The following is a 13,575-nucleotide window of genomic DNA, read 5'->3' as shown; positions in this document are numbered from 1 at the left end:
CTCCAACCAATTGCAGAGTAGGAAATCCTCCCCATGACCTCTTTATTGCCTATGAGAAATCTGGTGAGTAATGCCGGCAGTGTTGCTAAGAGCCCGGAGAGACAAACAGTCTCAATAACTCCCCCCCGACTCAAGAGACGACTAAAAACTGCTTATTATTAAACACATTTATTAATCTTTGACACTTCTATCAACAGGTATTTACAGATTCGGGCAACACGTGTGTAGTCACTGCAAAAAAAGATCCCAACAACATCTGGATAATTATTTAAAAATCTACAGATCAACAACAAACATGCTTTGTTTTTGTTTAGTTTTTTCTTCTTTTTTTACTTAGCGCTACTAAGGTACTTGAACTTTATATAAATTAAATTATAAAAAGTGGACTCTAAATCACCGCCCATTTTATTCTGATGGGAGCTACATTGCAAAAACAGAAAGATCACAGAATTTGTTAGAGTTCTGCTAGAAGATCCCGCTAAAGGTCCCAGCAAAAGGTTTTTTCCTCTCTCACATCATTTAGTTTTCACTTCACTTTGTCTTACTCCACACAGCCAGGTCCTATACTTCACTTTTTCATCATACTCCATCTGAAGAAATACACAAAATAAAATTTACTGTGATGACAAGACCTCCCCCCCCCCCCCAAAAAAAAAAATCCTACGACCGGACGGGAAAAGGGTAAAACAGGTAATAACACGACACTTGATTGCGATGACTAACTTCTGAAGTACAGTACATGTAATGTCAAGCATTGCTTTGTGATGTTCACTATCAGAACAGAAACACATCTGTCTTCGAGGCTCATTGGGCTGTTATGTGCTCAGTGAAGAGTGGAAATGGTCGACCTTTATTTTTGTTCGTGTCTGGGGTTTTTCTTGTGTTTCTCTGTGAAACACAGAAGTTGCAGTGGTTTTAGCCTCATCCTCTTACATTCTCCAGCAGCGCTGTGTTTTGCTGAACACCTGCGACCCACTGAGGAGAAAATCAGTTCAAGGGCGACAAACACCCCATGGATAGAAGAGCAGTTATTAACTTCTACTCTACATTAGGAAGACACAGTTGGAGAACCAGAGTGCATTAAGTAGTCCCTTCTTATGTTTGTGCTGCTCAGACCCTGACGACTGGCGTTGTGGCTGTGAGGGGCACCGTGGAGCCAGTGTCGTAGTCCAAGTCGATCGTGGTGTGGTTGGCGGTTCCCACGCTGCTAAGGGAAGTGCCGGTGCCCATCTGTCTGTCCCGCAGACTTTGCAGGTAGCTCTGAGGAGAAGAAGAAGAAGAAAAACAGAGAGATTAGCGAAGCGAACAAAGAGCTAGAAAAAAGTCCAGCGTCTAACGTCTAATCGCTACCGCACGCGGCATGTTTGTCACACTGACCGGTGCCAGTAGATCCCCAGCGTAACGTTTCACTGGGGTGGGTTTACGGCGGTAAGTGCCTTCCTGCCCACCTGCCTGCTGTCGCTTCTTGGCGTCTTTCTCTCGGATCCGCATCAGCTGGACTCTCTTCTGTCTCCGACTGATGACAACTATGAGGTGAAGGGAAAGTTCGAGAGCAACTTTTATCAATTGTGAATCGTGCTTGAAAAATGTGAGTCTATATTTATGAAAGTAATATGAGAAAAAAAATGTTAATTTTGTGAAAGTAAAAGTTTGCTATTTTCACTTCATGCGGGAAACCTAAGCTTGAAAAATTCCAGCAGTTCAGATTTAAATGATTTCACACAAAAAGGTCAGAAGATGTGATGTGATCGCCAAACTTTGCTTTCATACGGAGAGAATACTTTGATGCTAAGTTTAAGCCTTGGCTTGATTTGATTCATCGGAGGAATGAAAGCGCCACGCTTACCCTCTGTGTGTGAGAAGCTGTTGTCCGTCAGTTTCCACTGGACCAGCACTCCTATGAGGCTGAGAGCAGGCCAGATGCCCAGAATGACCCAGCTGTACCAGCAGAGCGCCTGTCCGGGTGTGAGGCGCAGGCATTCATACACGTACATTCCCAAAACCAGCATCTCCACAAAGTAATCGGCACACACTGTCATGATGGCCGCCCCAAACACAGCGGTGGACAGCATGGTGAACATCTTCTGCCACTGCAGTGTCAGCACGGCAAACAGCATGCCCGATCCCAGAAGAGCGCCCAGCGGCACCCACAGTGTGGTAGGTGTGTAGAACTGCTGAGTGACCAGCAGGGCGGCGAGAGCCAGGAGGAAGCCGAGCAGCAGGCCCGTCATGAAGAGGCCGACGCTTCGCACGAGCATAGTGACGAGGCCGCACAGGAGGCCTATACCGAGGCCGATGCCTGCGCTGGCCTCGACGCTCAGCTGCGTGTCCAGCACGTGCTCCTTGTGGCACAGCAAGAAAATGATGACCGAGCCAAACATCAGGCCAGACAGGAACATGACAGCTTTGAAACACCGGTAACCTGGCGGAGGAGGGCACACAGGAGAGACGTGTAGTGAGGAAATTAGAGAATGAAGAACTGGAAGGAAACTAAAAATGAAGTTAGGCCAATATATGACCAGAAGATAAAAACAGCAGACTGCACGTGCGCCTGCAGTCTCATGTTGCCCCAAGTTTCAAATTCTGTAAGCCAGCAGAGATCCTCACCAAAGAAGCAGTAGATGATTCCAAACAGGCAACACATGGAGCAGATGACAGTAGGGATGACATCATACTTCCTCTCTATCTCCAAACTACAGGCATCTGCCATGGCTGACCCTGCCCCCTCAGAGCTCAGTCCAGTGGGATCCGTCATCGTGTTGAACTTTGAGGCTCTGGGACAGGCTGAAAGTCAGGATAAGGAAGGCGGGGACCGCTGTGGGCGTTATCTGAAGTCCATCAGAGCAGGTGTGACTGCAAGAGAAGAGAAAAGTGCCGATAAAACAAGGAAACCTAAGAAAGGGTGACCGTATCCTAATCAGTGAAGCGTTTTTAATGCTGATTAACACTGAAAATAAAGTAATTCAAAAGTAGGGTGTTAAATCTGTATGTTGCTCTGTATGTGCAACTCTCACTGCAACTCAATAAAACCCTAAATGTTGCAGTCAAACATCTCATTCACTCGCTCCGCTCATATGCAAGCTCAGATCTTCCTGAAAAGGAATTTTTATATGTCAACAAACTCTGGTTTCATGGTAAAGGAATTATGTTTCTTCACCACGTTTTACCGTCTCATGAAAACCACTCTTCTACACCCAATTTTTTTAACACTAACAGATTGTGTTTTTAATTTTCTCTCCCCTGAGTAATTCACCCTTTCCTTAAAATAAATAAATAAATCACCAATCGTTTCGTGGAAAACAAAGGCACAGATTTATCTATGGGCTAAATTGGCCTGAAGTCCACTTTTGTAACTGCAGGCGACTGTTAATATTTCCCCACCACCTTCTCTTCTACTCTGTTATAATCTCTTTTCAGAGGAAGGGCACCAACAAGCACTCTTAAAAGATTATATATGCTATTTAAGCTGGCAGGCCTGCAGATCGCCACAGAGGGCTGCAGTGGGGCTAAAGACTTATGGGTGGACTGCTCTTTCTGAGGCTGCTGGCAGGACTCCTGTATGAGCTCACCGCAGCTGAGATCCAATTACAACTAACTCACGTTTCTACTTGAGACACTCAGGAACATTCGGTGCTGCCTTTTCTCCTTAATAACCAGCTCCTCTCTTTCTGTCCATCTTTACCTCACCGTGTTTCACATCGAAGTTCCCCCACCTTGCAGCTGTTTTCTCTTTAACTCTACACACTTCTTCTATCTGTTCCTCAGACAGAAGAATGACTAATTTGGATGTCCTGCCTAAGAATGACTTTACATGGAAAAAATGAACTGGCCACTGGAAATTTCTCTTTTCTTTTGCAGTCTCTCACAGTTCTTCTGCCTTTTTCCCTCTCTGCCCCTCTTCTTTCTGTCACTGAAACTGCAAAGTCCCAATTGTGGGTCACAGAAGAAAAAATACATGATCAGTGCAAGTCTGCTGGGCTTCCCCTGCATTTTAAAACTGATTAATGACTTAAAGATATGCATATCTTACTTTTCTCATAATAAAAAACCTCATTCTCAGACTATAATGATTCCTATTTGTCAGTTTCTTCATTGGAACAGTAAACCAAAAGGAATAAGCTGTTGTGCAAATAGAAAGATTGCAAAAAAAATGTTTGTTTGTTTTTAAAAAGTAATGAAACCAAGCTGTGCTCTCTGTTGACTACAGCAGGACAAATAATAAAAAGGAGAAAAAAAACTTTTCTAACAAGAATGACTGCTGCGGGCCAGATCTCTGTTTACAATCATGACTATAATCTTCACATCAGCCCTTGCCAGCTTACAATGAAGGCCCATACTCAGCTCTGGGACGCAGCTATGCACAGAGGTCCGGGCAGCATTGGTGGATCAGTGCAAATATGACAGCTGGTGTCTTTCTTCGACATTTTTGCATTCTTTGTATGATTAAGGGTTAATGCTACCTCCTAAAATTCAGAGTAAGCACTAAATTTCGAGCAGATGTTCGCGTCAGTGTGTTGTGAAAGAGGTTTAGAAGGGGAAAAAATCCCTTACTGTTAGAGGCTTTTGTTTACCTCCGGCTGGGGAAGTACTACGGTCTCCCTCCTCGTGTTACCAAAGGTGCAGTCATGTGAGAGAAGGGGAAGGTTTTGTATATGCGTGACTCTCTTTAGGTGTCAAATGAATTTGAATGAAGAAAGTTGGCTGATGCACTTTATTTATGAATAGAGCTGACTTTTAGTGTACACTCAACTCAATGTTAAACCCAGCTGGTTTGTGTCAAAGACTCTTTGCATTAGCTGGTGTTATTATGACACCTGGTCAGTGTTGATATGAAACAGCTGCTTCAATTTTGTCTTCTTTTTTTTTAACAGTTTTTACAAGTTTGATGGCTTCTTCATATTCCAGGCATCATTACTCCTTTAAATTAGTAGAAGACTAAAGTCCTGGGTAGGTAACTGGCTCTAAACAACTACAGCAACACCAACCTGAATAATGTTTACCACGAAGATTTGTGGGCCGTTATTAAATATTATTACTTTTATAGTAATTCCTGTTATTCCACATTAACAATATTCCACATTTACACTCACAGGCCCGACTCTGAATGAACACTTTGTCGTCTTCTAATTAGGTTTAGTTAAACAGCAGGAGGACGGCGGCGGCGCTAACACGAAATAACAACCCAGGCCTCTTCCTTTCTCTCACATATCTGGTTACTGTTGGATCTCATATCTTAACTGCTAAGATAATGACTTAATTCACTCTTAAACTAGAGATCAGCTCATATTTCAGCAGGATTTTAACAGTAATCTGCCTCAGCTTCACACACATATACACCCATGTTTTAGTCCCATGCCTCTGCCTCATGCTCCCTTTTCGTCACAATGGTGTCTTATGTGTAGCAGCCTTGGGAGTCATTGCCGCTGTGGGAGAATAGAGCCATTATGGGGCAAAACAAAGACTCTGAGGCCCATGCTGTGACCTCTAGTGGCACTCGGAGGAAACCATGCGAATGAAAAACGAGACCGCATAAAGATGACTGAGCGCAGCAGCAAGGACGCTGCTACATCCCAAGTCGTTTGCTTTAAGAGGGGAGCCAAGTATTTGCCTTCAGACGGCTGGTAAGTGATGAAGGGTGGTCCTAAACTGGAAGACAGAGCTATCAGTCTTAACGCTTGAACTCCCTGGAGCCCCCCCGCCAAAAAAAAAAACCTTACAATGCAGAATTTTCAACAAGCTGCCTGGCAACAGATTCATTAGAAGTCAACTAGACTTTGAGTCTGCAGCCACACAGGCAGCTCTCCGAGGCTGCACTTTGGCCTGGCAGCGCTTTGAGTCAGAAGGTAGCATCACTGGTTTTCCCCCATGCAGCAAAGTACTGCAAAAAGGTTAATGAATTCAATTCTGACGACTCAGTGGAAATTAAAGTGAAATTCGTTAGTTTTACAGCAGCTATTTGGGAAATTTTCAAAATATGACACCTAGATAAGCTAATAATAGACACCAACACATACACAGGACCACCAGCCAGGGGGAGCTTGGGTGTAGTTGGACAAAAATGGGCCTTTCTAAAAACCTTTCATAAGAAAAGCCTCTTTTTAAATTTTCCTTATTTTATTTATATAAAGACATAAAGAGGTCAAATAAAATTTTACCTTGTCTTCCTATAATGCAAAAAAAACAAACAAATCACCCGTAACCTTAAATCTACATTTAAGGTGAAGTATAACACCTACCCTTCCTCATGGAGGGTCTAACAACAGAGAAACGCATCAGGATTTTAGGGCATTCGTGCCCGTAGCCTGAGCAGAATAAGAATGAGTGAGGACGAGCTATTTACTATCCCCCCGCATGACAGGAAGAGCAAGCGGTGAATGGAAATTATTGCTGTGCTTACACGGTGGAAAACAAGGGCTTTAAGCAACAGGTTAAAAAGCTTGACGTCAGAGGTAGACAACAATTTTCAGTGTAATCATGCGACCGTGGTGTGCAGCGCTACAAGGTTAAGTTACTTTAGTAAGTGTTAAGTACATATTTTATAAGTTTACTTTACTAGATTTTCTGGGGGGGAAAACTACCCAAAGCTACTTCTGTGCTTACATTTGATATTCGCTGTATCACTGGATATAATGCTGCTGCTGCAGCTGCTGCTGGCACCTTGTTTACATACTTTGAATTAGGCCATGCGTCATCAATGAAAGTAACTCATTAGAAAACAAGGCCGGAAAATGCCCTTCATATAAGTATTCTTATAAATGCTTACCATGTGTCTCAAACTGCCACTCAAAAATAGGCCCATGCATCTGTTGCTTCTTAGATAAAACATCCCAAAAACTGCCAGAAGCTCCGCTGTGACAAACCATCAGCTAATCCAAAGTGTTGCAGTGTGAGTACAATGAGGAATTAGCAACACGAATCAGATTTCTGTAGCTTCCCTTCATTAGTTCACACAGTAAAGTCCACAATAGCTTTTAACCCTTTAAAGCACCTCAGAGTGCAGGTTTGTGGTTCCTTCAGTTTTAAAAAGTCTTACTGAGGCAGACAGTGTAGCTCCTTTTATGAACAGGCCTGAAAGTTTCTGTACTGATCACACTTACAGTTATTGCTCAATCAATTTAGTTTTTACTGGAGAATCTCATATCATGAATGCCCTGAGCTTTGCTTCTCTCTGGCTCCATAAATTTCTGCGCCTCTGCTGCATGTCATTATGTCGTCCCTCCCATAATTTTATCTTTTTCCTCTTTGTCTTCTCTCTCTGTTGTAGTCTCTATTGTATTTTCTCTAGTCTCTTCTGTTTTGTCTCCATTGAGCTGGATCGGCCGCTCCCAAGTCTGCTTTTGCTGCAGATTTCTTCCAGCTGAAAACAGAAAATAGTTCCATTTCTCTTTGGGATATTGCACCATTGGAAGGTTTATACTTTACAACATAAAGTGCCCTGAAATTACTGTGAAATGCAGCTTGTACAGTTTAATAACTCTTTTGCACTTCATTTCCCTCCCTTCTTTGTGTCCTGTCTACCTCTGCACTGTTAAAACACAATGAACAAGTAATAATTCAGATCCCTTCTACAAAGCTCACTGAGCTCACACTCAGTATCAGCTGCAGCGCTATTGGAATAACGTGTTGTCCTTGGGTATCCTCCCCTTGAACACACCCAGCGGGGTGCTGTCCTGAACAGCACAGATTTGAGTGCTCAGCTGCTGGAACAGACAAGGCTGACTAAAAGTTCCCCACATAGCTAATGCGGGTGTGTTTAATCAAGGGGGTGGGCGTGCGCGAGCACAGCCAAAGATTCTGGGAGCGTTTCTCCGACTTGACGGCCAGGGCCAGCTGAGAACTGAAAAACCTGCAGAGCTATGGCCTGGCCGTCTGACAGCTTCACTTGGAAGACCCTACCAAGAATGCGAGATGCACTGGGGTCTCAACAGTTGTTGGTATAAATTATGTCTCCTCAAGGTGAAGACCCCAACCAGCTGGAAGACTGAGTCAAGAAAATAAAAATGTGAATAAAGCGAACTAATGTCACAGCTGGGGTCTTTAAATATGATAATACATATTGTGCTAAGCACAAAACCTATCAAAATAACATCTGCTTTAACTCTAAAGCAGACAGAGCAAGACTTCAAATGACCCACTGCTGAGCTTCCTGCCTCGCCGTAGCAGGAAACTGAGGACCACATGAGGAAGTGGAACATCAGGTTTCAGCAGGAACTGACCCCCTGTGTTTGTGACATGGACCAAAAAGGCTATCAAAGAGCTGGATTATCAACACACAAAGCTGAGGAAAAACAACTACCTGGAAGTCAAAAAACTAGCAGTGTCTTTAGAAACCATTTCACCTGAGAAATTTGACCATTAGGAAGTTGCAGGATAGGCAACCTTATGATGCAGCGTTAATAAGCTGGTAATCTGTCTGGCTCATGGGCTAAGCTACACATAACACTTTCAATTATGTCATAATGCCCCAGCTTACGTGATTGTGGCTACTTTCAGAAGGGTTTTTTGCATAGCTACTGCCATGTTTGTATGCTAAGAACTTACATAACGAACAAAGCACCACATGACAGTCAGTTTTCACTTTGACCAGACTTTGAGTCCCTGCGGGCTTTGCATTTCTTCTTCATATGCATCCGTGTATGAAAACAGATTAGTAGCTGTCACAAACTCTTGGCTGTGGTCCTTTTATTTATTCATTCTGATTACTAAGTGCCAAAAAACTAAACACACAATACACACAGAGATTTATAAACTGAGCTATAAAACTAGGGGCAAGCTATTTGGTTCAAAACCTTTAAAAAGCAGCATTTTTCAAAGCTGTTGAGGCGTAGGTAACTCAGGTCTCTCTGTGTTTTTTCACTCCATTGTACATGAATTAACAACAACTTGTTTTTAACAACTTTCCACATATCAATCCAAACTTTCAAGAGCCGTTTTAGGGCCGCATGTGAACTACGACATCAACATAAACCTAATTTTTCACTGCACAAATCTGACCTGCAACTCCCCCCCTCACTTTAAAGTTCTTCATGTGTTCTCTGCCTCGTGGTCCTGATCTATACTAAAGAGATACCTACACACGCAGGGATCCGTACATCTGTCTATAAAGAAATGTCACAAAACTCAGTGCAATCGATGCCTTTAACCAAACAGTTCAGAGGGGATAATAAACTGCCTTGTGACCACAGTCTCTTAAATGCTGAGTTCAAGTTAAACAATTTCTTCTATTTGCCTCCCAAAACTGACCCAGGTCAAAAAACCAACCTCATTTTCCACAGTGGGAGGTCCCTGAATTAGGTCATCACCCTGAGGTATGGAAATGCACATTGGCAGTATTTTCGTGTACTCTGCAAGACAATAAGAGAGCCACTAGTTGAATTTCTAATTCAGTCAAGTTTATATTTTCACTGCAAAATCATTTCCCCTGTAGTCCTGGGTCCCAATTACATCCACTTATGGCTCCCTTTTTTTTTTATATGAGCAGCAATCTAACTTTTTTCCTGCTCTTTAATCTCTCCATTTCATGCTTGCCTGATTTTCACCTCAATAAAAGAGATCCTTAGAGAGCTATTCATAAAGAGGCATAAAAAAATCTGATATACAATGAGCAGCCTTTTGAAGAGAGTCACATGTCAGTGGTGCATGAGTGTATACTGTACCTCAGAGAAAAAGGTCATTAACACAGTGAAAATATACTAACGTGTAATGTATATTCATCAACTGTGCTGTGGTAAGTTACCACTGTGAGTGCACCGTATGTGCTGTAAGGAGGGGCGGGTTCACAAACGCTCTATTAACGTCTGTGGTGGGGGAGCAGCGTTTAGCAGGCTGTGTGGTGGAGTCTGATGTCCATATGTTAGCGCCAGCGTGGCAGTGTATGAGATAATATAAGCGGCTGATGAACAATGACATCCAGGCCGGAGTCTAAATATAACCTCCAATCATGAAACTTTGAAAAAAGGCCACTCACTGAAATGTAAAGAAAGCCCAGTACAGAGGAAGGGACGTCAGAGCGTAACACAGCAGTGGTTCGGACCTCTAGTGCTGTGTCTATATACAGTACGTCTGCAGCACTTCCAATGCAGCTCTGTCATTTAGAGCAGGCCTTTAACCCTCTCTGTATAATTCCAGCCTGCAATAATTGTACCCCCTACAGCGCTGTCACAAGCCGAAAATATCACACGTCCTTCATTTCCCCCCCAACCCAGCACCACCCTCATGTCACAGCTATAGCACAGAGTACTTTAAATAGTTTTTGGATGTTAGAGAATTCAGTTCAATTCAATTCAAACTATACAGCTCCGAGTTACAATAATGGCTGCCTCAAGGCACTTTATATTAAAAGATAGAGACCCTACGATACGATAATACAGGGAAAACCCCAACCATCCAATGAGCACCTATGAGCAAGCACTTGAAGACTGTGGGAAAGAAAATCTCCTTTTTAACAGGAAGAAGAACCCCCTTCAAAATTATGGTCTTTACTTCTTTAAAAGCTACATGTAACACTCAGTTTAGCTTCGTATCAGTACAAAGGACAACGGTTAGAGTGAAAGAAAATTGATGAAAACGTGATGAAATGCAGTTTTTTTTTCTGCACTGTAGCAAAGACACAATATATACCGAGCCCTGGGTTGCCCCTCATTCATCGGAGTGTAAGTGTGTGTGTGTGTGTGAATGTTAGATAAGGCGCCTAGCCATAGAATAAAAAGCTTGGTGAATGTGTATGTGAATGGGTGAATGAGGCTTGTAGCTTCAAGTGCTCATTCTTTGCCCTCGTAAATGTAAAGCAATAATTTTGAATAAAATCTAACTGAAATATATAAAATCGAGGGTTTATTTTCTCATATAATTAATCATTTAGCAAAACATGACTGACATAAACTAAATGTATACCAATCAGGTACATTTTATTTGACCTGATTCCATTGCATTTGATGTTTTACGTTGTCGTTATGTAACACAGTTGCATGGGAAAATGTACATGTTGTCAAATGATTTAAATCAGCATTTTGGCCATAAATATTTGTGTGCGTGTAAAGGTCCATTTAGCCCACATCTATTTAAATTGCACTCTGCATTTTTGCCTTACTTTAGTACTGAAGTTTTCAGAAATACACCTTTGCTGTAGTTTCCTAGCAGCTGAGGGAGTCACGGGTACAGAGTACTGGGGTCAAGCATGTGGCCTGACACACTAACACATATGTCTTGAAAATTTCAGAGGTGAACTTTTCTAAATAATCATCATCCAACAGCATTTTGGATGTACAAGTGTATTTGTGTTTCTTGTTGCTTAAATGTTACTTGGCAATGTGCTGTAAGACATTGCATTTGGACATTTAACTTAGATATTCCATCTTTAGCAAAAACATGTCTCATATAGGTTTGAAACTGCAGATAAATAAAGACGGGCAGCAAGTCAATGCTTTAGTCAGAAGAATAAAAACCAGCCTGTGGTCACTTTGAGAGAAAAAATGTAACAACACAGACTGTAATCTACGTCCTACCGAGATGTCAAGTTAAAGATTTAAATGTGCATACACTCACTCCAAAGAGTGTTTGACATTTTTCTGAAATGTCACCTTGTGTTTCAGTGATTTTAGATGAGCAAGCATATTTTACTAACATCAAAAAGACAAAAACCGAGACCCATGCATCCACGCTGACATCTGCAGACTGACTTTCATCAGCCCCTGCGCTTCGCGCTTCCTTCTACTCCTTCCCCAAAGCAGGGAAGGGCTTCCTCTCAGCCTGTTCAAAGGAGTTTTTAAAACCATCTGGTGCAGGCTGAGGGAGAAGGTCGTGTAGATGGCGGGGGGTGCACGGAGGGGCTGTAACTGCAGACTGTGGTCCCCCAGTAAAGACGGGACCTGAAGGTTGTCATCATACTGCCCAGAAAAACCAAGAGGCACTCCTACCCTGGATCACACAGCAGAACCACAGGGCAGGGCTCTTTGCACGCCATCCACAGACATAAAAAGATGTAACTATATAGTTATCCTTGAATGCACGCTGGGTGGATACAAAAGAAGGTAGGGTGTTGTTACAAACCACCTGTGGCTCTCACATAAAACCCGGATTAAAAGCACAAATCAGCAGCGGTTGATAACTTCAACTAAGATCTTGACTTTTATTTCTCCCCCCACACACAACTTCAGCATAACTAACATTGAGTTGTTAGCCTCCACTGATTAAAGCACATTACTGTGGGACTTTGGTGTAAGTGTCCGGTTCAGTGCGCACACAAAAAGCCTGCATTATCCCGGATCATTACGTCTTTGTGCCCAAAGGCTCCGGGATAAGTTGCATTACGTGCCTCAAGTTTAAAAAACTTTAAAAGAGGAGCAGCTGTAGAGCTTGGCATCGATCAGTCAGGATCTGGATTCAACTATAATCAGCCATCAACAGCTCTATCAGTGGAATATATGCGGCTATTGTCTCCATACGGCTGTTAACTGAATTCAGATATCCACTGACACACTTAACACCGCAGATGACATCCAGAGTAGGCTGGCATTGTGGACGACACACACACACACACACACACACACACACACACACACACACACACACACACACACACACACACAAATATGTTTTAAGTTAGCCTAAAGTTAAAGTTACAAACTTACCGACGCGCCCGTGAGCTGCTGAAGCCTCAAACTTTTCTGTGACACTCGGCCCTGTCAGGCAGGAAAGGCAGCCAACCATTCAAAAACACAAAAGCAGCGGCGGTAGGATTCAAGGGAAAACCGGTTTTCTCTCCTCAGGCTCTTCCTTTTTTCTTCCCCTAACTCACAAGCTCCACTAACCCGACAGCAGCGGCTGCATGGTCTTGCTCCCCGTCCCTGCCTTTCCTTATGCAAATCTCTTAAAAAAAAGAAAGAAAGAAAGAAAAAGAAAGAAAAAGAAAGAAAAAGAAAGGCTCCGACTGCAGATGTGCGGACCTTCAGCTCGCTTCCATTCTCCGGGTAGAGCCTCGGTCACTCCGACCCAACTTTCAAACTAAAATGTTCAGTTTCCGTCTCAGTCCACCTCTCTGGAAAATCTTACCAGTCCTCCCTCTCTTTCACACACACAAACACACACACACACCTCCCCTCTTCTTTTCTTCACACTGAAATAAACGACACTTAAAAAAACACAAAAGAGGGAAAAAAGTTCTCCCTCTATCCCCCACCCTGAGCTAATCCCCTCTCTATCTGCATCCAGCCTCGGCAGTTTGGCCGTTGAAAAGCGGGAGGGAGGGGGAAAGAGAGTGGGAGGGTAGTGGGGCCCAGCTCAACGTTTTACTGTGGCTGCACCTGAGGGGGGGTTCATGTGAATGTAAGAGAGACAACAGCGTACACGTACTGCATATAGATTACAGAGTAGTGGGTTTTAAAGGACACGCTAAACGGGAGTTCATATTTAGACAACCTTTGCAAAGGGTTTATAAGTGACAAAGAATGCCTAATAAATCATTTACTATGGATTTATGGGGCATTTAAACCAACTAACTAAACCAACTTAGCAGGACTATTTGTTTGAATTAGTTACAATTACAGGGGCGTATCCAGGATTTTTTCTTAATGAGAT

At 42.9% G+C, this 13,575-nt stretch overlaps 1 protein-coding gene across 4 annotated transcripts; it reads right to left on the bottom strand.

Moving 5' to 3' along the window:
- Positions 1–149: 149 nt before the first annotated feature.
- Positions 150–13,230, bottom strand: LOC146574260 (transmembrane protein 198-like). Of its 4 annotated transcripts, XM_085273766.1 has the most exons (6): positions 12,630–13,226; positions 9,262–9,344; positions 2,608–2,853; positions 1,847–2,422; positions 1,378–1,526; positions 150–1,260 (listed from the first exon to the last, which is right to left on the bottom strand). In XM_085273766.1, exons 3-6 carry the CDS (start codon positions 2,753–2,755, stop codon positions 1,111–1,113), a joined length of 1,023 nt encoding a protein of 340 aa, XP_085129892.1. In that variant the 5' UTR covers positions 2,756–2,853; positions 9,262–9,344; positions 12,630–13,226; the 3' UTR covers positions 150–1,110. The 4 variants fall into 4 exon arrangements, with proteins under 4 accessions (XP_085129892.1, XP_085129893.1, XP_085129890.1 ...); XM_085273767.1 differs by lacking the exon at positions 9,262–9,344 and having other exon boundaries at positions 1,449–1,526; positions 12,630–13,230; XM_085273764.1 differs by lacking the exon at positions 9,262–9,344 and having other exon boundaries at positions 12,630–13,225.
- Positions 13,231–13,575: the final 345 nt, after the last annotated feature.

Source organism: Mchenga conophoros, linkage group LG5 (genome assembly GCF_057382185.1).
Source record: "Mchenga conophoros isolate Kocher_MC1m ecotype Shallow Benthic linkage group LG5, M_conophoros_male_GT1.1, whole genome shotgun sequence".
Lineage (NCBI taxonomy): Eukaryota > Metazoa > Chordata > Actinopteri > Cichliformes > Cichlidae > Mchenga > Mchenga conophoros.
This window is presented reverse-complemented; position numbering and strand designations above follow the sequence as displayed.